The 26,032-nt window shown below is 50.3% G+C and overlaps 2 protein-coding genes across 7 annotated transcripts; one reads left to right on the top strand and one right to left on the bottom strand.

Annotated features, from left to right (window-relative positions):
• Positions 1-790: 790 nt before the first annotated feature.
• On the bottom strand, positions 791-9,167 carry LOC142925738 (uncharacterized). 2 transcript variants are annotated; one of them, XM_076069177.1, is made up of 11 exons: positions 8,974-9,167; positions 8,494-8,791; positions 7,567-7,684; positions 6,148-6,217; positions 5,764-5,852; positions 4,352-4,459; positions 3,024-3,133; positions 2,686-2,722; positions 1,773-1,850; positions 1,176-1,226; positions 791-932 (listed from the first exon to the last, which is right to left on the bottom strand). In XM_076069177.1, the coding sequence occupies exons 1-11, from the start codon at positions 9,032-9,034 to the stop codon at positions 930-932; spliced, it is 1,023 nt and encodes a 340-aa protein (XP_075925292.1). In that variant the 5' UTR covers positions 9,035-9,167; the 3' UTR covers positions 791-929. The 2 variants fall into 2 exon arrangements, with proteins under 2 accessions (XP_075925292.1, XP_075925291.1); XM_076069176.1 differs by having other exon boundaries at positions 8,494-8,821.
• A 103-nt stretch (positions 9,168-9,270) lies between these two features.
• On the top strand, positions 9,271-19,546 carry LOC142925739 (uncharacterized). 5 transcript variants are annotated; one of them, XM_076069182.1, is made up of 5 exons: positions 9,271-9,360; positions 10,864-14,157; positions 14,960-16,941; positions 17,262-17,389; positions 17,643-19,546. In XM_076069182.1, the coding sequence occupies exons 3-5, from the start codon at positions 16,767-16,769 to the stop codon at positions 18,000-18,002; spliced, it is 663 nt and encodes a 220-aa protein (XP_075925297.1). In that variant the 5' UTR covers positions 9,271-9,360; positions 10,864-14,157; positions 14,960-16,766; the 3' UTR covers positions 18,003-19,546. The 5 variants fall into 5 exon arrangements, with proteins under 5 accessions (XP_075925297.1, XP_075925294.1, XP_075925298.1 ...); XM_076069179.1 differs by having other exon boundaries at positions 9,304-11,037; positions 14,027-14,157; XM_076069183.1 differs by having other exon boundaries at positions 9,324-14,157; positions 17,643-17,801; positions 19,345-19,546.
• Positions 19,547-26,032: the final 6,486 nt, after the last annotated feature.

A 26,032-nucleotide genomic window follows, 5' to 3' on the forward strand; every position in this document is an offset into this window, starting at 1 on the left:
ACGCCTTTGTTTCCCCAGCGCTGATTTTTACCAACCACACCTGGTATTCAATTAAGATTGAGTCGACTTAGGGGAGGAGTAGGGCCGGTTCAAATATAATTTACCACTGCTATTGGCCACGACCGGGAATTATGTGAAATAGTATCGGAGCCAGATGACATCCCCGTCGCACCCCACGGTAAACAGGAGGAAATGGCTCTGACACTCGGGTCCGTATGTTTACACGGGCCTTCCCACCATAATGGTCCTTAATGATTGTGAACAGAGTCAGGGACCCCAAAAGCACAAAGAATAACCCAAGACCGTGGCCTCTTATTGGTATTGGAGGTCTTCACCAGGTCAAGAGAGCTTCCTGGTGTGTGCACGTGTTCCACTGTTGCGGTGCCCTGCAGTGGCATTTTGGTGACACTTTTTTTTTTCAATTTGTGGAGGAAATTTCTCCTGCCATGGCCAGGTTGGATCTGATGTATGGAGTCCCACTGCTTGCGGTGGTGAGGGGCCAGTGAGCTTCCTGATGGTTTGATCCACAATGAGGCGCTTCTTTGGGATGTTTGCGTTCTTCCAATTGTTTATCCACTCAAGCATATCGGTTGTGTGGACATAAGCCGGATGGATTTAAGAAACGTTTCCATTGATTACCACGATAACAGATCAAACTAGCGACTTCTGGATTGTGTACCAACCATTGCGTCATGCCAGCGTCTTGTGATGTCATGGTTATAGGTGGGGGGAAATAACAACCAGGGTACAAGGTGTTAGTGTGTCGTGAGTTTGAGGACACAGTTTCAAATATAGTTATTTTTTTATTTTTTTCCTCTCCCCCCAAATGGGGTAAAAACAAATAAATTGCAATGTATAAGGGTTGTGGAGGAAAGGGTTGGTAGGAGAATGTGTGCCGAGATCGCCAGCAATCTGCGGCGGACGCCTGCTCACTGTACGAACGCCTCCCGTGGAATCCGTCCGGTAGTCGGACGAAAAGGAACGATGAAGGTAGGCGACCGCGGTTTTCGGAGATCCGAGGCGGACGGCGACAGTGATGAGGGAAGGGGGGAGAGAGAGGGGTGGAATAGAAGGGGAGATGGGCGGTATCGTTAGTGATGCTCGTCAAACGCGAATGCGCCCGACCGTTTGCTATCAGTCGTGTCCATAAACGGTGCGGATGGGACGGCACTCACGTTCAGTTCCATGAGGGTGTTCGCACACTGCTGGAACTGCCAGCTGTTCTCCTGCAGCCACCCGAGAGTGGGCACGCACGCACACAGGAGAGACGTCAACATGACTACCCAGTTTGCCAACCAGATAACTAGGCCTGGCCTGGATCCCATGGCAGCCTGAATGGGCGACGCCACTCCAAGTGGGTCATGTAAACCCCTTACATTGTGCCGCTTTGCTCGCTTTCCTATGGGAGCTGCACGCTTTGATGTTGGCCGACTTCGGAAACAGTCATAATGTCACAAAGTCAGTGCACAAGAGGTGCAACTGTTAAGCTGCTGCTGATTAAGTTTAAGTTTTTGCCAATGTTTTGTAAAATAAAATGGTGGATATGTAAACAAGTGATTGATTAGAGCTTGGTATATGCTTAAGCCATTTCAAGCATACGTTAAACCTCTAATAATAATTATTTTAAAATAAATATTGTTCCTTTCATCTGGCTGTGGACAAAATGGAGGATGGGAAGTGGTAGGAGTAATGCCAGGGTTGTGGCCAAAGAGCCGCATGGCCCTCGAAAAGTTGGGAGAATAAATATTTCTCATTGTTGCAGCGAAGCGTACCGCAATTCTGTGCACCACCGCAGGCGTGGAGGGCACCACAGGCGTAGAACTTCGCAGCTGCGAAAGCATCTGCCCATCCTGATGGTGACAATGGTGAAGGTAGTGGTTGTAAAAAGTGGTATAGATCATGGCGATAATGATTGTGATTGATTATAGTGGTGAGCATGATTATGGAAACAGTAGTCGTGGTGATGAAGATAATGGTAAAGATGGTAATGATTGTTGTGGAAGTAGTAGTTATGGTGAAAGGGATCATGGTGATGATGGAATTACATTATGATGTTGGCGGTCAGGATGAAGATGACGGCAATAGTGGTGGTGTTTGTGGCAATGATGATGATAGTGATGATTGTGGTAACGATGGTAGATGTGTGACGAAGATAGTCAAAGATGGTGTTAGAGATAGATGATTGAAGCAATAAGTGATGATGTTGATAACCGCCAGCAGGACAAAAACAAAAAACAGATGACATTCAACAGCTGCTCATGTTCCTCTGTGTCATCTGTAAACTGCACGTAACCTTTTCTTAAGTGAACTCTTATACAAACAATTAAGAAACTTAAGTGGGCTCGGGCAGGACACGTCTTCATAAGGGTTAATGGCTGATGATCAAGAATGCAGCAATGAGATGGAACCCATCTAACAGTTGTTCATGGGCAGGTGCTAGGTGGGTTATTACAATTTCGCAATCATGAGAAATTTCAATGGCTTAGGGGAGGTATTCATCCAGCAGTAGTTTGACCAAGGCAGGAAATGATGACCTTCTTCAGAAGTGTTTTACTTGGTGCATTTGGCAAAATCCTCTGATCACAAGCACTTTTGCATGTGTGGGGAAACTGGAATGCACGGAGACACAAATATCACAGAGAGTGGGGATAGCTTGAGGGCCGGCATCTGTGGAGGGTCACTCACCAGGATCACGAGCTGTGGAAAGTGGTTTCGCACGAAGCTGTTGACACACACACATGCAGTTAGAGATGGGACACAAGGCCAAGGGAGTGTGTGTGAGTGACCGGGTGGATGAACGCATGAGCGAGCGGGGTGTTGAGTGCATGGGTGAAGCTGGAGGGTGGGGGAGTAGGCGTGCGGGCGAGCCATTGGTTGAACAGGCAACCACAAAGATAAACCATGTAGATGAGTGGGTGGATAAGCATGAGGACGAGTGAGTGCCTGGGTGAGTGGGGAGCTGCGTGGACGGACAGGCGAATGGGTAAGCGGGCAATGTCGCGTTCATGACGAAGGAGCGGTACCTCATGTAGGCATTTGGGTCGTGGAAGGAGTCGCACAGCGGATTCCCGTTCAGCCATAGCTCTTTCAAATTGAAGGCCTTCAGTGGGTAAAGTTCCCTCACATCTTTGAGCTGCATGGCAGGGGAGATATTTCCATACAATTAGGGGCATAAGGGCCATGCTTCTGGGCAACTTACCACAAGTTATGCATTACAATCCATGCCCACGCATGGATTGTAACGCTTTGCAGAATGCATTTGCCTTAGCGTGCAAAAGCTGACGCGCAGCTGTCACGGCAAAATGTGTATGCATATTTGTAAACAGTCCCTTGTGCTATAGTTTGCATCTCTTTTGGTTAACCCTTTCATCATTGGTGTGCGGTATTCAGTTGGGTGTCCTTGATAGTAACAACACATTATACAAACATTTCGTTTATATTGGATCACATTTTATGAACGTTACATTGCCCTCCATTACGAATGGGCAGAGTCAATGCAGAAATTCCTTTAATATTCGTTGAAAAGGGTTAACAAAGGAGGCCAAATACTGCAATCACATATTCTAAGTGAATGTATCAGCTCTCAACTTAATTGATTAATTAGCCCATTTCAGCATAATGGTCAAATTCAAGAGTCCATGCTATGTTTCGTCTTTTGTTTGTATTAATTGTATTTTGTTTGTGTGGTCTGTCCTGTCCAGTATGTACTGTGTCCCATTTGTACTGACCGTCTCATCGTATGTCTCACTGTACTCTCTTGTCTGCACTGTCTTGTTGCCTATCTTGTTCATGCAGCCCAATATGTTTTGTCCATATAATTAGTTGTCTGCCTTGTCTGTCTCTTATGTGTCATTAGCCTAATTTAACGTGCATATAATTTGCATGAATAATAAAGAACTGGTTCCGACACACCATTTGGTGCATGCGTTGTGAGTGCAATGACTGAAGTTAATTGACGTATTGATGCGGAGTTGCGGGCCTACTGTACAAAGTACATCAACAGGTACCACCCATAGGTGATACATGTTGATGTACTAAACTGCAATAGTACGTTTCACATTTGTGTATTCATTGCATTTAAATAATTAATTACGTTTCCACTAATTAAAGGCATATCTGATACCCAATACATGCTTAAAATAATATCAAGCGAATCGGAAATGAACAAGCACCAAAACAAAAGGAGACGATATAAGATATAATAGTAGGTATATCGATACTTGGATTGAATCGCGTAACGAACGGTCGACTCGCTGTGGCGAGGAATCTGAACCAACGCGACGCTCGCACCAGAGGTGCACCAGGCATGCGAGCGTCACGTCGCGATTTATTGAACGGCGCTCACACCCACATTGTTTTTGGAGAGGTTCAGCTTCTTGAGAGATGGAGTGTGCTGGGCAAGTTTTGCCAGGTCATCCAACCGGTGCAGGTCATTGCACGTTAGATTCAGGGATGTGATCTGTGGGAGTGGAAAGCAAGGGAGGCACAGAAAAGAAAAAGGTCCCTCTTATAGCCTTAACAGTCTTTTGCAGAAAGTGCTGTGAGCGAGCACCTATGAAAGCCAGCACGGTACACAAGGGTGGTCAGCACCACGCCGACCGCCTCTGTCTCCCTAGTGGTGATGTTTACACACTGCACTAGGTACTCATTTGAGGCTAAGTCGACCGAGAGGAGGCCCAGGACCGGTTCAGATAATCGTCACTGGTGTTGGCCATGAGCGGAAATCGAACTCTGGTCGCTCGATTCATAGCGCAGCGTGCGAACAACTGCACTACCGCTCCCCTCTAAGGGAGGCAAAAGACAAAGATCCCCAGTATAGCCTTAACAGACTAGGAGCAAGTGCTGTTAGCGAGAACCTATGAAGGCCAGGATGGCACACGAGGGGGTGGGTGGCCAGCACCACGCCGACCGCCTTTGTCTCCCCAGTGGCGATGTTTACTCACCGCACTAGGTACTCATTTGAGGCTGAGTCGACCTAGTGGAAGCCCAGGACCGGTTCAGAATAATTGTCACTGATTTTGGCCGTGAGCGGGAATAGACACTTGGGCCGCTAGGTTCGTAGCGCAGTGCAGTGCCACCACCTACGGTTTAGCAGCAATAGCAGCAATGTAAATGTCGTGCCGTGCCTCGTTTTGGTTTTATCTCAAGTCGATGGTCGGCGATGACCGCGAGGTAAAATGGGGGCTACGCAACCATGAAGCACGCACCAACATCCACGTGTGGCGACGCGCCTCTAATCCAGCACTAATTAATCTAGTCGCTAATACCAATGCCACATTATACTGCAGTTTGGTACGTATTTTGTACTGGTAGGAACCTCCTGGTTCCACCCAGCCCACAAGGGATTATTGTGTCCGTCTGTCGTCCATCCAAAAATGGGAGGGGTGGGGCTGGGTGGAGAGGGGAGGGTGGGGAGGGGCTGGGTGGGGAGGGAGGGGCGGGGTGGGGAAGGCGGCCACGGCACACACGAGGGGGTGGGTGGCCACCAACCACGTCCGGCCATCTTCACGACATTTTTCCCTCCACGTGGAGAATCAACAACATGCGTTTGGAGTATGCGGATGCTCACAATCTCTAAATTATAAGCCGCCAATTCGTTGAGCCATCATTCGAGGCAAGCAACGTTCCTACCAGCTCCCTCTGCAGGAATGTGTTTTAAGAGTAATAATGCCCTACAGACGAATGGACCAAGAGAGCTAACGCAGCAACACTATACCTTAGGTGCAAAGCATTAAAACACGTGGGGAGAGGAGAAGGCCGTACCATTGGAATATTCTCTCGGATGATCTTGTTCAGACCATCCATGTGGTCCTTCCGGTTCAAAACCAGGTCGACACCACGTGCCTCCAGCTCTGGGGAGTGGGGGAGGGTGATCGTGCATTCATTACGCGTTGCGTTCAACTCAACTCCTACCCTCGCGATGCATACAGTGAGTGATGCGTATAAGGATGAATTAATTAAATATTAGTTAAAATGACATGACAATGATATCTTTAGGCTAACAGGATGAATAAACTAGAACAAATGAGACTAAAGAAACAGTATGAACGATTCTCGGCTCAAATAATAAAGCTGAGTTGTGACAAGTTGTCAATGTGCAGGAGTGCAAAGTAAACTTAAAAAAACACAAATGTTTGTTTCAATTACCTTCATTAATTCTGACCGCCTTCAAGTCCAGAGCTTTGTTGGTAGGGTCATATTTTTGGCTCAAACATTTCTGTAAAAAGAACACGCACATGTCGCATCCCCCATTAGCATAAACTGGCTGCTATGACAGGGTCTGTTGGGGTGCACCAATTTTAAGCACAATGTGAGGACACAGCATCACCATGTCATCTACACGCATTGCGTGTCACTCAGTGACACGGCTTTTGCAGTAGAAAAACAACCTGTCGCTGCCTGAGCCGCGCTGAGTTGACTTGGCACAGCAGTGGGCATAGTAACACACAGACCTGGCTGTCTTTGTCACTGCTAACATTGTCTACGTAATGGCCCTGTACGTTTATTTTAGGTCAAATTGACCAAGCTCAGATACCCACTCTAACAGCAGGGTGATTACTGGAGCCGGGACCAGAGTGCAGTGGGTTTGCTCAACCAACCACAGAAAATACTCCCTGTTTAGGCTTACAGAGTATTGGGGGCAGCGAGTGCTCTTCGTGAACACTAATTAAGGCCGGAAAGGTACACCAGACGGTGATGTGGTGAGCACCACACCAAGCTGTGTTTGTCTCCCCATTGGTGATGTTAACAAACTGAACCAGGTATAAATATATGGTTGCGTCCATATAGGAAAAGTGTCATAGCATCACAAGTTTAAGAGGGCATGGCTCTAAAGAAAGCTGTCTATGGTGTGGACCAATCAGTTTAAAAGACAATGCATATACTACCAGAGCATGTTTTTTGTTTGCATGTTCACCACGAGCATATATGGTTAATGCAGACATGATTCCTTGCAAAAGGTTTCAAAATGGTGTTATAACATCTTAACACTATTTTTATTGCCAGAAAGGCTAACATCTATTCTTATATATCAATGTTGCATGTCGATTTAAACTAGATACTTTACAACGTCAAAGTTTAGTTTGTTTAACCAGTTGAGAATTCAAGAGACCAGGATGTGTTCACTTTTTGTCAAGGAGCATAAACCATCACATGAGCTCCAGTCATCCTCGTAGTGGCTTTTGGCCACTCATCGAAAAAAGATAGTCACTGCATCGAGCGCATTCAAATGCACTTCTGCGGCCTTCTGGAACGCTCTTCCAATATCAGGAAGCTACTGGAGCTATGCACTCTTAAATATAAATTGACAACTCATTTCCCTATAACTACTTGTTGTGTTTAGTTGTCCTCCCGCACCTCCGGTCAGCATGGTTGGCTATGTATGGTGTGAAATAAGTTTAAATGCATACATTTCCGAGAGTGACCTGGGTCACCAAAATGACAAGTCTCTATATTCTATAATTATTTTGGTGCAACTGTTAACCTTTTATAATTGGCATTTCTTTCTCAAAACCTGATACCTAGGATACTCCATCTCCACGTTTGCACACCCCCCAGTACATTTACCGAGATCTCGAACCAGCACAATTGGCTTGGCACCGCAGAATCGGCTTTGAAGATGCGCCGCTTGGCCATCAGCAGCTGCTGCCGCTGCGCCTTGCAGATGGACATCGTATAGGGTCCGCTGGTGGTGGCAACGCAGGTGCACCACAAACAAAACACAACAGCACAGAACATCAGCGATGAGGGCAAGAATTAGGCACATGAGAAAAACCTGCGCTTTGCCCAGACAGAGGCAGTGTCCAGGCTCTACTCGAGGTTTGCATTATATTCTAGGTCGCTAGTCGACTATAATAGGAACGTGACTAATAGCCACAGGCAGAGCAAGATGTATACTGGATGTGGTGCGCCGGGTTGAGGTTATTAGTCAAAATGTTACTGACCCAGACAGACCCAGCTGAAATTATGCCCCGACTCTAAAAATAACGCAATAGCTAAACACTGATGGATGTATATAGCGTCTAACTCGAACACATCTCTAGATGCTGTATGAAAACCAGGGCGTGCGCACCATGGAGAATCAGATGTGGGCTCCGAGGATTGAGGTGAGAGCCTCATTCACCGCTATGGGAAAAGAGTATTGTGGTGGCCTTCCGGATCATATAGAGTAAATAACCCTCTTGTAGCCTACCTAGGTTGTAAGAGCAAGTGATGTCAGTGAGCGCCTATTAAGGCCTAAATGGCATGTAAAGGGGTGGGTGGTTTGGTCAGCCGCACCAGGCCGCCTTCACTGCCCCATTGCTGCTAAAGTTTTCACAATGCAGCAGGTACAAATCGACTTTGGGCAGGCCCGGGGACCGGTTCATATATCAATCTCCACTGATGTAGCCATGGCTGGAAATCAAACTAAGGTCCCCAGGTACATAGTGCAGTGGCCTAATCACCGCGTCCCCTCTGCACACACATGCACGGTGTGCGCTCAGTTAAACTTACCGGCGCTGGCAGGAACCCGACCTATCCCCCTTGTCCACATTTCCACGTCCACTCATACGATGGGAGCGGGGGATTCGGCCATCTCTAGCATCTCGTCCTCCGCTACTACAAGAGCCTCCGCCATCACCTCGTGTCCATCCTGCACCATTCCTTGTTTTCCAGGTGCCCATATGGTGTGCATATTCGCCTCTCTTTCCACCACGTGCGGGGAACCCAGACAACTCCTCAAACATGTGGGGTCTGGGGCCTCTATGAGGACTCCTGGCTGTAGCCTGGGTCTCCATGCACACTTCATGCTCTGTGGACACGGTGGTGGGGGGACTAAAATCTGAGTCAGTGGAGAATATTAATTTGTGAACTTACATTATAATACATGTGCGACAGTGCTGTATGTTGTACATTAATGCTGATGTGTGTTTTGTATGTTATAGGTTTGTGTTGTGTGTTATTGCTGCTGTGTTGTGCGATAGTGACGCGCACCTTGGAAAGTCATGTTCGCCATGGCCACGCAGAGCGAGAGGATGTCGGCTTCGTTCGCCATAGCTGTTGTCGCCGTCGTGGACTCCACGGCACTGCTGGGCTGTGATTCGCGTTGCTTGGCCGTCTTCGTGTTCCGCGCCACTGTCACAGCCAACTTCTCCGCCTCCCTCCGCCGTCTGATGCGTGCTTCCGCCCTGCCGTCTCTGAGACCCCGCCCCTTCCGGGTTACCGAGATCTCGCGAGAGCCGCGCCCGTCACGAGATCTCGCGAGAACCGCGCCCTTCACGAGAACCACAACAAAAACAACAACAACAATGGTGAACGCGTTACAATCCACGACAACATCGTTACGTAGCATGTCATATAAACGCCGTGCGATGGCGTTCTGTAAGTGTATCAAATGTGATCTGGTTCGTTTGCGCGGCTGTTGATTTTGATGGCCATTGACCAGAGCGGCTGTTGATGTCGGCGCCTCGAGGCGCACAGCCATTTGACTTATAAATTAAAAATAATCAGAACACACGATTGGACTTAGACTCGCGTGACGTGTTTTAATAAAGTAAAGTTAGTTGAAGTATTTAAGTAATTGGGATATTTTATAGGGGAGGGTGAGGGGTGTGTGGTTGTGTGTTGATGTGTTTGTGTGTTGATGTGTCTGTGTGTTGATGTGCCTTGTGTGTTGATGTGTGTGTTGATGTGTCTGTGTTGATGTGTCTGTGTGTTGATGTGTCTGTGTGTTGATGTGTTTGTGTGTTGATGTGTCAGTGTGTTGATGTGTCTGTGTTTGTGTGTTGATGTGTCTGTGTGTTGATGTGTTTGTGTGTTGATGTGTCTGTGTGTTGGTGTGTTTGTGTTGATGTGTTTGTGTTGATGTGTCTGTGTGTTGATGTGTCTGTGTTGATGTGTCTGTGTTGATGTGTCTGTGTGTTGATGTGTCTGTGTGTTGATGTGTTTGTGTGTTGATGTGTCTGTGTGTTGATGTGTCTGTGTGTTGATGTCTGTGTGTTGATGTCTGTGTGTTGATGTGTCTGCGCTATAAACCCGGCGAGCCGAGTTCGATTCCCACTCGGGGCCAACACCGGTCCGCTTCTACGCCCTCCTCTAAGTCGACTCAGCCTCAAATGAGTGCCGAGTGCCGTGCGTAAACATCGCCACAAGGGAGACAAAGGCGGCCGGGCGTGCTTCTGGCCACCCACCCCCTCGTGTATAACGCTCCAGACACGTGTACAGTACAAACATCTCTCTCGAGTACAGACTACCATCGCTACTCATCATTTATAGACACAACAAAGACAAATATCTCCCGTGTAGCCTTAACAGACTGTAGGGGCAAGTGCTGTTAGCGAGCACCTATGAAGGCCGGAACGGTACACGAGGGGGTGGGTGGCCAGCACCACGCCCGACCGTCTTTGTCTCCCCAGTGGCGATGTTTACACACCGCACCAGGTACTCATTTGAGGCTGAGTGGACCTAGGGGAGGCCCAGGACCGGTTCAGATAAAATCGTCACCGGTGTTGGCCGTGAGCGGGAATCGAACCCGGGTCGCCAGGTTCACAGCAACGCAACGCGCTAACCGCTACACGAACACGCACACGAGAGCATTACGTGTACTAAGTTTGGTCCTATAATAACAATGACATAATAATGTCAATTATTTACTGAGCAAATCTTCACCGAGTCTCAAGATTGGTGTTTATGAGGCTCATGTGTTGTGTGCCGCGTGGCCAATGCCTGCAGCTTTAATCTTCACGACTGTTTGAAGAATTATTCCGTGAGCGATCATTGATTTACTGGACGATCGTCACCCACACATACTTTGTACGCACGAGTTATTTATCTGCATGATACGTTATTGCAGAATTGTATTTTGAAGCTTTTGTTGTTGTTGAGTACGGTGCTGTACAGTGGGGATGGAGCGGTGGCACAGTGGTTGGCACACGGCGCTTCAAATCCAAGCCGAGTTCGGTTCCCGACCACGGCGAACATCAGAGGCGACTGATATCTGAACCGGTCCTGGTCAAGCCCCGCTACCTCCCGCTCTCCCAGCGTTACCGGCACGCACTGGTGAAGTATGGTCAGACAACACCCGCCTATGCCCGATACGGCCTTCTTTGAACCATATATTTTACAAAAAATATGTTAAGGCTAAAGCGGGGGTCTTTTGTCTTTGTGTGTGTCTATAAGACGAGCGTGTGATACATACACACAGGGTAACCTAATTTGTTTTATTTTAGTCATAAACGCACGAGGAGAATAATTTCTTGAAGAGATGATGGCATTTGGACAAGGCGGATGATGGAACAGCAGCCAAAGAACGTGCCTGAGAATGCAACCTTTTTTATTTTACCAGGTTAGGCCCACTGAGCTGTACAGCTCGTTTTCGTAAGCGACCTGGCTACAAATGTTAGCTCAACGAAGTGGCTTATCACGTGGACATTTATAGCAGCCAAATATTCTAAATGCATGTTTCTAAATGTGGAGGGGAAAACCAGAGGAAGCAAGTTATGTTATGAGTTACTGCACTGAACATTTACAACAATGACTAGTAATCGGTGTTATGTTCTTTCTCTGAATTTTTTTCATAAATAATATGGCGTCATTACATTTGGAAATCAATAATTAAGTGTTTCACTTCATTCGGAGGAAAAAAATGCTTAAAATTACAACCTCAGGCAGCTCTAACAAAGTATTTTACTTTCAATTCTTATTTGGTTTTTATAACCTACCAGTTTCTTGTATATCATCATACAGTAAAAGTGATATTCACTTTTTTTTTCAAAATATGTGAATAGTTCATACTATTCCTTGGTTCTTTTGGTAAAGTCACGTAGATAGAAAAATAATAAAGTGAATAAAAAATTAAAAATAAATAATAATTAAAACACTAATGTAGATTGTAGCCTGGTTCTTCATCGGAGTGAGTGTACTGGCAATCTATAATGTAGACTGGAGCCTGGTTATTAAGCTGGGTGAGTGTACTGGCAGTCTATAATGTAGACTGGAGCCTGGTTCTTTAAGTGATACAATTAAAAACAGGCACACTGCGTGACGCTTCCGCATGCGCGGGTGACATCACAGATGTGAAGTCACAGCTCACTTGCCGTGCAAAATATATCCATTATTACGCCCCCCCCCCTCCCCCCCAAAAAAAACAAAAGTCTATTTTTCTAATTTTTGCATTGTGTACAGTCTGGAAAGTACCCACATGGCACATTTCAAGTTGCATGTCAGGAAGTATGCTAAACATTTTGAACAGACACATTTACAAATTTCCTTTTTATATATAGATAAACCCCAATGATCCGATCGAAATCCCTAATTTTACATGAAGTGCCACCCAACCCCCCCCCAAATGCTCCGCCATGACCAGAGTGCAATGATAAAGGGCTGTAATTTTTTGTCAGTATGTGTATTTTTTCACGAGCTTTAACACCATTTTGTACATGCAGTAGAAAGTACAGTACAGCTTTTCCATGTTCAGATACTGTGTACAGATTTCACAAAATTTATGAAAATTCTGAAGCAGTGGCTTTAACATTTTCCTCACAAATTTGCTCGTGAAGTTCAATTCAGCTCTCTATGAGAAGCCATCCAACACAGTCCAGCGACTGCAAGAACTGCTGCCTCCGCATTCCAGTGATCCAAGGTACTCCCCTTTTTACGTGCCACCTTCAGCTGCAAAAGCTGAGTCTGCATATCTGCCCAAAAGGAACCGTGGGCATTGCAGCACCCCTGATGGAAACAATTGCGTGCCTTTGAGACAATCGTGACTGAACCAGGGGTGGAGATGATCGTGCGTGGCGCTGGAGACGTCCAGCTTCAGCTGCTGTACCAGCTGCTCCATCTTCCTGATCTCCACCCGCAGCAGCTTATAGTCCAGCTCTGTGTAGCAGTCATGGCCCTGCTCCATTCGCTCCACGCGCACCGTTAGGTTCTGCAGCAGCGCCGTGTAGCGCACCAGCGTGGCGTGGTTCTCTGCCACCTGCAGGCGTAATTTCAATTACTGTCTACTTCTAACGCATGAACAACCCTTAATACAACATGTAATGGACTGTATTGCTATCAGTGCTGTACTGTAGTTTTACATGAAGTAGTATGATCTATACCAGATATGTTGGAAGGCTGTATCCTCAAACCATCCTTCAGGTCAGGAGCGCAGCCTGATTTAACAGGAGCACTAACATTATATAATTCTTAGTATTGGTTGAAATGCAATACTGTAGCACTGCCACCTGTAGGGGTAGTTTAAATATTATCTCCTTCCAATTCATTTCAATCGATCTTTTACACGTGTTGACTTAATATACAACCATTTTTATGAAATATACGGGACTGTGTTGTTGGCAGTCCTGTAGTCATAGATATAAACTTATCATGATTATAACAGCACGGTTGGCCAAGGTACGGTGCGAAAGAAGTTCAACATGCATACATACTTACATTAGAAGGTTACTTCCTCAAGGAATCTTTGAGGACAGTCAGGTTAATGCATTCGCCTGGTATACAGGAGGTCGTGGGTTCGATTTTGACCCCAACGCCTGCTGTATATTTGGAGACTGCATGTTCTTCCCGTGATCATGTGGATTTTTCTCCGGGTCCTCCGACTTTTCCCTCTACATTTAGAAATATGCGTTTAGAGTATTTGGTTGCGATACATTTCCACATGATAACCCACTTTGTTGGGCTAACATTTGTGGCCAGGTCGCTTCTAAAAAAGAGATCTATAGCTCAGTGGGGCTCACCTGGTAAAATAAAAAAAGTTTTTTTTTCATATTTTACAGAGAGTTAGGGGGAAGGGGTGTGTGGCACTCGTAGTCTGTTACCAGCAATGGGTCTCTATCGTAGCGCACTCCCGGTGTCTGCCCAGTGGTTGGTGGTGAATCTGTCAGGTTGCATTGCATTCTTAGTGAAAGGGGTGCAGCAGCCATTGTTAGAGTTTAAATCACTGATAGTGCTACTGAGACTACATACAACTGTCCTGGAAGTGTGTCAGAATCGGTGATCGATGGCACAGATTTGACCCCCAAGGGGTTGGCGTCGTCGCGTCTCGCAGGAGCCGTACCCACGTGACGATGGAGACGGGGCTCAAGTGCTGCTTCCTGAGCCTCAAGGTGCAGGACACCAACCTGGACCTGCAGAAGGAACATGATCGGAGTGAGCGCCAGCTGATCAGACGACGTGCTGGTACGCGCACCGCACCTTGCCGTTCGTTCTCCGGGTCCTCCAGTTTATTTCCCTCCCACATTTACAATCAACGTGCGTTTAAAGTATTTGGCAGCTATAAATGTCCACTTTGTAAGCCACTTTTGTTGAGTTGTGGCTTGTGGCCAGGTGAAATAAAAATAGCTTAGTTAAAAAAAAGTTATTTCGTTTTTAGAAGGATCAAATGTTTGCGTAACTGAACCCGGGTGATTGTCACTGGAAGTCTCTCAACTTGTCGGTTTGTAGCCGCCCAATGAGATGTGAATCACGCTTTGAACCCGCTAAAATGTGCGTAGAGCTCACATGCTCGCAAAACCTCCGAGAAAGAAACGTCTCGTTAGAAGAGTAACGTCACACAATGTTTAGAAAGAAAGTGTTACGCAGTCTAACACGTAGAAGGCTTTCGTGACCAATATTAATCATAGTAAAGGATTTTTGGGATAGACCGTGTGAATATAAATGTTTCATTAACCCACCACCACCCGACATGGCCAATTAGTAAGGTTTGTCACGTGAACAAAACGTGCCAAATAGTGACTACTTCAGCAGACTTGGTTTTGTTGTTTGTGTGTAAATCCGCAACGTTTACAATTCGAGTACTGTGACGTTTTCACCAGGTCATCGGGCGATTTGCCAGATGTAACCCAAAAACCTTTACGATGCGTCTGTCACGCATCCCTCGCGTGCAGCCGAGACGCTCGACTTGCAACCGTGCTCCCCGAGGTCCCGCCGCTGGCCCCGCGGCCTCTCAAGCGCTCGCACCCCCTCTGACCTCGGCGTGCAGGTGTCGCGCAAGGCCTACCTGGCGGGCGACGGGTTCATGTCGCTGGCCGTCAAGGAGCCCTTCCCCGTGCTGAGACGAGGCTCACGTTCCGCACCATGCAGCCAAGCGGCCTGCTCTTCTACTACTCCCTGCAAGTACCGGCCCGGCCTGAAGCCGGCCACACCACCCACCCCAGTATCAACGGTCGGTGACTCCTGTCACGTGTGACGCGCGGTGGCGGTGGTTGTGGTGGTAGTGGTGCGGTGGGGAGAGACTCACGGGGCAGCCCTCCAACGTGCAGCTCCTGCTGTGTGTGTGTGTGTGTGAGCAGCCCGGGCACCGGGCCCTTGACGCGGCTCACATCCCCCATCCATGTCTAAGTGAAGCACGTTGCCCTTCTTGATCACTGCAAACAATAATAAAAACAAAGACAAAAGGTCCCCCATACAGCCTTTAACACTCTTACCCAGGCTAATCGAGAGGTGACTGCGGGGAGTGGTACATCGTGGGGAGTGGTGGTGCAACGGTTAGCGCAATGCGCTACGAATCCGGCAACCTGAGTTCGATTGCCACTCACGGCCAACAGCAGTGACGATTATCTGATTTGGTCCTGGGCCTCTCCTAGGTTGACTTGGCCAAAAATGAGTATTTTTTGCAGTGTGTAAACATCGCCACTAGGAAGACAAAGGTGGTCGGGCATGGTGTTGGTAACTCACCCTCTTGTGTGCCGTGCTGACCTTCACAGGTGCTCGCGAACAGCACTCATCCCAACAGTCTGTGTGTGTGGGCAGGGTGAGATTCTGTCCGTCGCCCTCAAGAGGGGGCGGTGGTCCTGAAGACAAAGAGGACACCCTGCGGACCATGAGCGACGGATACAACGAAGGCTCCAACCATTTAGCTCTTCGCTCTGTGCAACTCCTCCAGATGCCGCCTCGGTCTCCCCTGTCTTGGCCATAGGAACGTGGAATTTCCGTATTGCCACCGCAGGCTCTGGTTTGTTAGAAGAGACGAGCTCGATGCGTGTGCACCCCCCCTAGCGCGTGCGTGCATGTGTTCGTGTCACTTTGTCGTTCTTTCTTGCGCGTGTGCGTCTTTGCCTGCGTGTGTGTGCATCTGTGTCTCTCTGTGTGTGTCTGTACCTACGCATATGCACATGTGCTTCTGTGTCTCTGCGTGTGTCTGTGTCTTTGCGTATGCGCATGTGCGTCTGTGTCTCTGCGTGTGTCTGCCTGCACGTATGCTCATATGCGTCTGTGTCTCTGCGTCTGTCTGCCTGCACGTATGTGCATGTGCGTCTGTCTCTGCGTGTGTCTGTGTCTACGCGTATGTGCATGTGCATCTGTGTCTCTGCGTGTGTCTGTGCCTACACGTATGCGCATGTGCGTCTGTGTCTCTGCGTGTGTCTGTGTCTACGCGTATGTGCATGTGCATCTGTGTCTCTGCAGCGCCGCGGGGACACGTGGCTATCACACTCGCGCGTCGTACAAAGTCATCGTCACCATCATCCTCAACATCATCGTCGATAGCATTGTCATTGTCGTCGTCAATATTGTCATCTTCAACACTTAGTCATCAGACATGGGTCCTGGCTATAAAAGTCTGGAATATCCACGACTGTCTTGGATCCATCCACAGAAATGATCCACCTCCTCCATTGTTCACACTTGGGCCAGACTTATGCTGGTAATTTAGTACGGTAATACAATAAACAGAGACAGGTGACTGTGTGACCGGTGGTGACCATGGCTGGTTGTGGTGGTGACTGGTGGTGACCGATGGTGACCGTGTGGCCAGGGTTCATCAGCGCGGCACCTGAGGCCCGTGCAGGATGGTGTGCCGGCGTGGCCCGGCGAGGGTGGCTGTGCGGGGCCGTGGGGGGGACACGCAGGGGGCGTGCGGGGGCAGGGGGGCAACAGTGCCGGTGCCGGAGCCACGCACGACCGCCTCTTGTGGGGGAAACGCATGCGCAGCGCGATCCACCGCAGCTGACGAAGTGTGGAAATGTACGTACGTGTGTTGAACTTCTTTGGCACCGTATGTAGCCAACCGTGCTTGTCCGAGGTGCAGGGAAAAAGACCAACAAACTGTACACAAAAAGCAGTTCTAAAGGAATGAGTTTTAGATCTACGTGGGTGAATGTTTATGTGGGAGTTTGTGTACGTGGGAGAGTGTGTGTGTGTGTGTGGGCGTATTTGTGAGTGTTTAAGCGGGTCACTTCTGAAAAAGAGCTATATAGCTCAGGACACCTTACCTGGTCAAATAAAAATAGTGTAGTTTTAATGTGTGAGCAACGTTGGCGGTGCCCTCTCTGTGCCTCTCACAGGCACCTCGCTGGAGCTGAAGACCGACGCCAACGGGTTGCTCGCGTACGCGTCCACCGGCGGGGACGACGACAGGCGGCACCTGGACATGCACCTGGAGGCGCAGCCCTTGTCCCAGCAGCTGCTGATGGTGAATGCAGTCCGTTATTTGCAGATGTTACACATTGGAGCTCATTACTTACAACAGTCGAAACATCTCCCTTCTAGCCGTATAGACAGAGAAAGCAGCGTAGTGGGGGAGCCCTGTGGGCCTCGATGCTCATAGTGATCTGTACATCACTTTAGATGTGACATCCTGATGCGCCCCGGTTGTGTTTGCACCCCAGAGGTGGCAACCCCCCAGCGTGACGTTGCCCGCCGGTCCGCCGCTTCGTGTCGCGCAGGTGGAGGTGGTGGTGGGCCCTGAGGCTCACGGGGAGCTGAACGTGGACGGCTCGGCGGCGAAGGCCGCCCCGACACGCCGCAGGGGCCCGGAGTTCGGCCTGCGCTCCCCGCTCTACCTGGGTGGCGTCGCGAGCGGCACGGGCCGGCGACACCTGCAGGTAGAAAGCCGCCCACGTTCGTCGTGCTGTGTCGGGGCGTTTTGCCCGATTCGAGGGTTTTATTCTGAGTTTTGTTGCGATTTGTGCCGTCAGCGTCACTCCGTGAAACGGTGGACTGTCGCGATGGCGCCTCCGGCTGTGCCAGCACCGGACATCCACCTTCCCCCCCCGGGGCTGTGTCAAATGGCGCGGCTCGCCTGAGAGTTCCAAAGCGGAAATCTTATCCGATAACGTTCCCAATACGAGATGGGTTACATTGGTGACCCATCAAACCATAGGATTATTTACAAACCATGCCTGCTCTTCTTGTTGGCCCACCCATACTGGACATCTATGAAAAAGAGCCTCATAACTCATCACATTCCTCCTGCAGTCTAAATAAAGATTCTGCGTCTGATCTACAAGGGTCTGTACCAATCTGCCCCATCCTATCTTGCTGAGCAGTGCACAGCGCCGGCCTCAACAGGACCCCAAATCGACGCCGTCAATGATCCGCATCCCACGGTTACCCTGCTGCTCTGCTGCTACTGCTCCTGCTGCTCTTGCTGCTGCTGCTACTCCTGCTGCTGCTACTCCTGCTGCTCCTGCTGCTGCTCTTGCTGCTGCTGCTACTCCTGCTGCTGCTCCTGCTGCTGCTGCTCTTGCTGCTGCTGCTGCTATTCCTGCTGCTGCTGCTCCTGCTGCTGCTCCTGCTGCTACTCCTGCTGCTACTCCTGCTGCTGCTCTTGCTGCTCCTGCTGCTACTCCTGCTGCTCCTGCTGCTGCTGCAGCTACTCCTGCTGCTCCAGCTACTCCAGCTACTCCAGCTGCTGCTGCTACTCCTGCTGCTCCTGCTCCTGCTGCTGCTACTCCTGCTGCTGCTACTCCTGCTGTTGCTCCTGTTCCCGTTCCCGCCCGCAAGCCTTGTGCGGCGATGCGGCCAGCGCAGTTTCGCCGGGAGTCTCCAAACCTGAGGAACTGGAGGCGGTCACCTGTGGGAGACGTTCCTCATCCATGCTTGAGTCTCAGACCAGTTTTGTTCGACACTTAAAGTGGCGCTGCTACTCCGTGTGAGCGGCGCGCATTTCCGATGGCACGGACTCGTAAGAGCACACGATCGCGAGCGCTCACGCTCGTTGACAGACTTATTGGTGTCTCTCGCAAAGCAGTGTGCCGCCCCCTGCTAGAGAATAGCCCGCGGAAGCGGATAATGCTGAACTAGTTCTGAGATACTTTTGTCCAAAGAATAAGGGGCAGCACTTTTCCACCCGCCCTTCCACGTGAGAATTATATTCACTTCCATAAGGCCACGATGCGGCTGATGAGATCTGTACAAATCCATACATTTATTTTTTACGTTAATCAAATACGTTAAGGAGAACGAATTGTCTGCTTATTTATCTTTGTTATGTTCTCCACAATGGCGCGCAAAGTTATTTTGTGTTATTAACAGTGGAGAGAGAGAGATCACATGTTCAAGGCCGAGTCTATGCCGGTGTTTGGTGTTGTTTGTATGTAGCTCTGTTTTGCGCTCGTAATGCATTTGTTTCCTGTCTTGCATTAGCGCGCTACGTGGCGCTGACGGTAGCCATGCGGGCCGAGAAGGAGGAGCGCCGTTCTATCGGGAGGCGTCGCGCGCCCCGGGTGTGCCGTCACCGCCCCCCCCACCCCAGGGCCGCTGGAGGGCCGGGCTGCGTGCGCGGGGCCCGGCTCAACGGAGCGTCCCTGGGGGAGCCAGCACGCCGCTTCGCCGTGACGCCCTGCACCTCCGCGCCCACGACGCCCGGCGTGTGCTTCTCGCACGAAGGAGGCCACGTGCTGCTGGGTGAGAGAGCCATGCCGGCATTGTCGTCCCCCCCGCTCCCTCGCCCCCAACCGAACATCAAATAATCTGTTTAAACGCACGTTTCTAAATGTGGAGGGAACAACTGTCCTTGCCCCGCAGTCCGATTATCGCGGTTGGCTACGTACGGAGCAAAAGAAGTTCAACCACGCGATGCAGCACAGCGAACCCCACGCAGGTGTCGTCATGCTGTCGCCTCGCCGCGTCACGACATGCAGCAGTGTCGTTATTTTGCTGTTATTGTTGCGGATATATTGTTTTTTTTATGTTTCACTTGTCAAAGTAAATTATGAATCGCTGCTTTGAACCTGGCGTTCCCGAGTCAAATTCATGGCCGTGGCCACCGCTCTATGAACCCGGCATTGTAAGTTGAATTCCTGGCTATGTCAAACGTTAGAGGAGAGCGATATCGGATATCGGAACCGGTCTGGGGCCTCCCCTAGGTTGGCTCGGCCTTAAACGAGCATCCGGTGCGGTGTGTAAAATATCAGCGCTGGGAATGTGTGGCTCTGGCCACACCGCCTCCTTGTGTGCTGTGACAACGTTTATAGACGCTCAATAACAGTGCTCGCCCCAACAGTTGTTGGTATCACTGCACTTTTTTGCCACCCATCGAACGGAGACGGTCAACACATCGCGTGCGTTCAAATGCACTTCTGCGGCCGTCTGGAACGCTCTTCCTTCCGATATTAGGAAGCCAATGGAGCTATGCACTTATAAATTATCTAGATTGACGAATTCATAATAAAGGTTTTTTGGGTTAGATCGCGTTTATTTATAAATGTGTCGTAACCCTCCACCACCCGACACGGCCAATCAGCAAAAAAAGGTGTCACGTTGACAAAAAGACAAATAATTCACTACTTTAGCCCACCGGTGTGTTGAAGAGCGAATCCACATTTACAGTTTGAGTACGACGTTTCGCTGGTAAATACAACCAGCATCATCGGGCAATTCGCCAGAATGGTAAAGCCCTCCCTTGCTCCCGGTTTTATATAGAGCAGCAGGGTGACGTCATCACTTAACTCATATCAGGTGCGGTGATTAGAGGCGGAGGGGGGGGGTATTGTAATTATATGATCGATTAGTAATCAGTCATTGGTTATGATTAGTAATGAGTTGTAGATTAGTAATTCTTTAAATCAAAATGTAATGTGTATTATTTAATTATACGCTTCCAGGCCGCACTAAGCCTGTAGCTGTCAGAGCGATTAAAGTTATTCTTGTTCCTCTCAATTTCAATGGATTCTCTAATTAGTCTTTGCCAGTAATAATTAGTTTTACACAACACTGCAACATTGTCAAAATCAATTGAGTGTCCTTGTTGACAAGCATGTTCTGCCACTGCCGACAGTTGTGTTTGAGATAATTTAATATTTCTCTTATGTTCTTTAAGTCTTACGCTGATGTTACGTCCCGTCTGTCCAATGTAGCAGCTGCCACATAAACAATTAATCCGATATACACCTTCTGTTGACTCTCACCCCTACAACATTCACGCTCACTCCTGCAACATCCACGCTCACACCTGCAACATCCACACTCACCTCGCTAACATCCACACTCACCCCAACACCATCCACGCCCACCCCAACCCCATTCACTCTCACCCCTACAACATCCACGCTCACTCCTACACCATCCATGCTCACCTTCACAACCTCCACGCTCACCCCCTACACCATCTACGCTCACTCCTACATCATCAATGCTCACCTTTACAACGTCCATGCTCACCCCTACACCATCCACGCTCACCCCTACAATAGCCACGCTCACCCTTACACCATCCACGCTCGCCTCTACAACATCCACGCTCACCCCTACACCATCCACGCTCACCACTACACCATCCACGCTTTCCCCTATACCATCCACACTCACATCTACACCGTCCATGCTCACTCATACAACATCCACTCTCACCCCTACACCATCCACGCTCACCCCTACAACATCCACGCTCACTCCTGCAACATCCACGCTCACCCCTACACCATCCACGCTCACCCCTACACCATCCACGCTCACCTCTCCAACATCCACGCCCACCCCAACCCCATCCACTCTCACCCCTACAATATCCACTCTCACTTCTACACCATCCACGCTCACCTTTGCAACCTCCACGCTCACCTTTACAACCTCCACGCTCACCCTCTACACCATCTACGCTCACTCCTGCAACATCCACTCTCACCCCTACAACATCCACGCTCACCCCTACACCATCCACGCTCACCCCTACACCATCCACGCTCACTCTTACACCAGCCACGCTCACTCCTACACCAGCCACGCTCACACCTTCACCATCCAAGCTCAACCCTATACCATCCACGCTCACCCCTACAATAGCCACGCTCACCCGTACACCATCCACGCTCACCTCTACAACATCCACACTCACCCCTACCCCATCCACGCTCACCCCTACAACATTCACGCTCACTCCTGCAACATCCACGCTCACCCCTGCAACATCCATGCTCACCTCGCCAACATCCACACTCACCCCAACACCATCCATGCCCACCCCAACCCCATTCACTCTCACCCCTACAACATCCACGCTCACTCCTACACCATCCATGCTCACCTTTACAACCTCCATGCTCACCTTTACAACCTCCACGCTCACCCCCTACACCATCTACGCTCACTCCTACATCATCCATGCTCACCTTTACAACGTCCACGCTCACCCCTACACCATCCACCCTCACCCCTACACCATCCACACTCACCCCTTAAACATCCACACTCTCTCATACAAAATCCACGCTCACTCCTGCAACATCCACACTCACCCCTACACCATCCACGCTCACCCCTACAATAGCTACGCTCACTCCTACACCATCCACGCTCACCCCTACACCATCGACGCTCACCCCTACAATAGCCACGCTCACCCCTACACCATTCACGCTCACCTCTACAACATCCACGCTCACACCTACACCATCCACGCTTACCACTACACCATCCATACTCACCCCGACACCATCCACTCTCACCCCGACACCATCCACTCTCACCCCAACACCATCCACTCTCACCCCAACACCATCCACCCCACACCCAACCCCATCCACTCTCACCCCTACAACATCCACGCTCACTCCTACACCATCCACGCTCACCTTTACAACCTCCACGCTCACCTTTACAACCTCCACGCTCACCCCCTACACCATCTACGCTCACTCCTGCAACATCCACTCTCACCCCTACAACATCCACGCTCACCCCTACACCATCCACGCTCACCCCTACACCATCCACGCTCACTCCTACACCATCCACGCTCACACCTTCACCATCCAAGCTCACCCCTACACCATCCACGCTCACCCCTACAATAGCCACGCTCACCCCTACACCATCCACGCTCACCTCTACAACATCCACACTCACCCCTACACCATACACCCTCACCCTGACAACATCCACGCTCACCCCTACAACATCCACCATCACCCCAACACCATCCACGCTCACCGCTACAACATGCACCCTCACTCCTACACCATTTACGCTCACTTCTACAACATCCACGCTCACCCCTACAACATCCACGTTCACCCCTACAATGTCCACGCTCACCGCTACACCGTCCACGCTCACCTTTAGAATGTCCACGCTCACTCCTCCACCATCCACGCTCACCCCTACACCATCCATGCTCACCCCTACACCATCCACGCTCACCACTACACCATCCACGCTTTCCCATATACCATCCACACATCTACACCATCCATGCTCACTCATACAACATCCACTCTCACCCCTACACCATCCACGCTCACCTTTACAACATCCACTCTCACCCCTACACCATCCACGCTCACTCCTGCAACATCCACGCTCACCCCTACACCATCCACACTCACCTCTCCAACATCCATACTCACCCCGACACCATCCACTCTCACCCCGACACCATCCACTCTCACCCCGACACCATCCACTCTCACCCCAACACCATCCACGCCACACCCAACCCCATCCACTCTCACCCCTACAACATCCACGCTCACTCCTAAACCATCCACGCTCACCTTTACAACCTCCACGCTCACCTTTACAACCTCCACGCTCACCTTTACAACCTCCACGCTCACCCCCTACACCATCTACGCTCACTCCTGCAACATCCACTCTCACCCCTACAACATCCACGCTCACCCCTACACCATCCACGCTCACCCCTACACCATCCACGCTCACTCCTACACCATCCACGCTCACACCTTCACCATCCAAGCTCACCCCTACACCATCCACGCTCACCCCTACAATAGCCGCGCTCACCCCTACACCATCCACGCTCACCTCTACAACATCCACACTCACCCCTACACCATACACCCTCACCCTGACAACATCCACGCTCACCCCTACAACATCCACCATCACCCCAACACCATCCACGCTCACCGCTACAACATGCACCCTCACTCCTACACCATCTACGCTCACTTCTACAACATCCACGCTCACCCCTACACCATCCACCCTCACCCCGACAACATCCACGCTCACCCCTACAACATCCACGTTCACCCCTACAACGTCCACGCTCACCGCTACACCGTCCACGCTCACCTTTATAATGTCCACGCTCACTCCTACACCATCCACGCTCACCCCTACACCATCCACGCTCACCCCTACACCATCCACGCTCACCACTACACCATCCACGCTTTCCCCTATACCATCCACACATCTACACCATCCATGCTCACTCATACAACATCCACTCTCACCCCTACACCATCCACGCTCACCTTTACAACATCCACTCTCACCCCTACACCATCCACGCTCACTCCTGCAATATCCACGCTCACCCCTACACCATCCACGCTCACCTCTCCAACATCCATACTCACCTCGACACCATCCACTCTCACCCCGACACTATCCACTCTCACCCCGACACCATCCACTCTCACCCCAACACCATCCACGCCACACCCAACCCCATCCACTCTCACCCCTGCAACATCCACGCTCACTCCTACACCATCCACGCTCACCTTTACAACCTCCACGCTCACCTTTACAACCTCCACGCTCACCCCCTACACCATCTACCGCTCACTCCTGCAACATCCACGCTCACCCCTACAACATCCACGCTCACCCCTACACCATCCGCGCTCACCCCTACACCATCCACGCTCACCCCTACACCATCCACGCTCACCCCTACACCATCCACGCTCACCCCTACAATAGCCACGCTCACCCCTACACCATGCACGCTCACCTCTACAACATCCACACTCACCCCTACACCATCCACCCTCACCCCGACAACATCCACGCTCACCCCTACAACATCCACCCTCACCCCAACACCATCCACGCTCACCGCTACAACATCCACCCTCACTCCTACACCATCTACGCTCACTTCTACAACATCCACGCTCACCCCTACACCATCCACCCTCACGCCTACAACATCCACGCTCACCCCTACAACATCCACGTTCACCCCTACAACGTCCACGCTCACCGCTACACTGTCCACGCTCACCTTTACAATGTCCACGCTCACTCCTACACCATCCACGCTCACACCTACACCATCCACGCTCACCCCTACACCATCCACGCTCACTCCTACACCATCCACGCTCACCCCTACACTGTCCACGCTCACCCCTACCACATCCACGCTCACCCCCACCACATCCACTCTCACCCCTACACCATCCACGCTCACCACTACACCATCCATGCTTTCACCTATACCATCCACACTCACCTCTACACCGTCCATGCTCACTCATACAACATCCACTCTCACCCCAACACCATCCACGCTCACCTTTACAACATCCACTCTCACCCCTACACCATCCACGCTCACCCCTACAACATTCACGCTCACTCCTGCAACATCCACGCGCACCCCTGCAACATCAACGCTCACCTCGCCAACATCTACACTCACCCCAACACCATCCACGCCCACCCCAACCCCATTCACTCTCACTCCTACAACATCCACGCTCACTCCTACACCATCCATGCTCACCTTTAGAACCTCCACGCTCACCCCCTACACCATCTACGCTCACTCCTACACCATCCATGCTCACCTTTACAACCTCCACGCTCACCCCCTACACCATCTACGCTCACTCCTACATCATCCACGCTCACTCCTCCAACATCCACGCTCACCCTTACACCATCCACACTCACCCCTTCAACATCCACGCTCTCATACAAAATCCACGCTCACTCCTGCAACATCCACGCTCACCCCTACCACATCCACGCTCACCCCCACCACATCCACTCTCACCCCTACACCATCCACGCTCACCACTACACCATCCATGCTTTCCCCTACACCATCCACGCTCACCTTTGCAACCTC

Source organism: Petromyzon marinus, chromosome 23 (assembly GCF_048934315.1).
Source record: "Petromyzon marinus isolate PM22_M1 ecotype Great Lakes invasive population chromosome 23, UKy_Petmar_22M1.pri1.0, whole genome shotgun sequence".
Lineage (NCBI taxonomy): Eukaryota > Metazoa > Chordata > Hyperoartia > Petromyzontiformes > Petromyzontidae > Petromyzon > Petromyzon marinus.

Bases quoted from the DNA above. Each gene is read 5' to 3' on its own strand.
- LOC142925739 (XM_076069182.1), top strand. From the start codon at position 16,767: ATGGTGTGCCGGCGTGGCCCGGCGAGGGTGGCTGTGCGGGGCCGTGGG. The intron at 16,942-17,261 runs GTACGTACGTGT...TGCCTCTCACAG, and splicing joins AGCTGACGAAGTGTGGAAAT to GCACCTCGCTGGAGCTGAAG. The intron at 17,390-17,642 runs GTGAATGCAGTC...CGTGTCGCGCAG, and splicing joins TGTCCCAGCAGCTGCTGATG to GTGGAGGTGGTGGTGGGCCC.
- LOC142925738 (XM_076069176.1), bottom strand. From the start codon at position 9,034: ATGGCGAACGAAGCCGACATCCTCTCGCTCTGCGTGGCCATGGCGAAC. The intron at 6,218-7,566 runs GTAAATGTACTG...TTCTTTTTACAG, and splicing joins TGTGCTGGTTCGAGATCTCG to AAATGTTTGAGCCAAAAATA. The intron at 4,460-5,763 runs GTACGGCCTTCT...CCACTCCCACAG, and splicing joins TCCGAGAGAATATTCCAATG to ATCACATCCCTGAATCTAAC.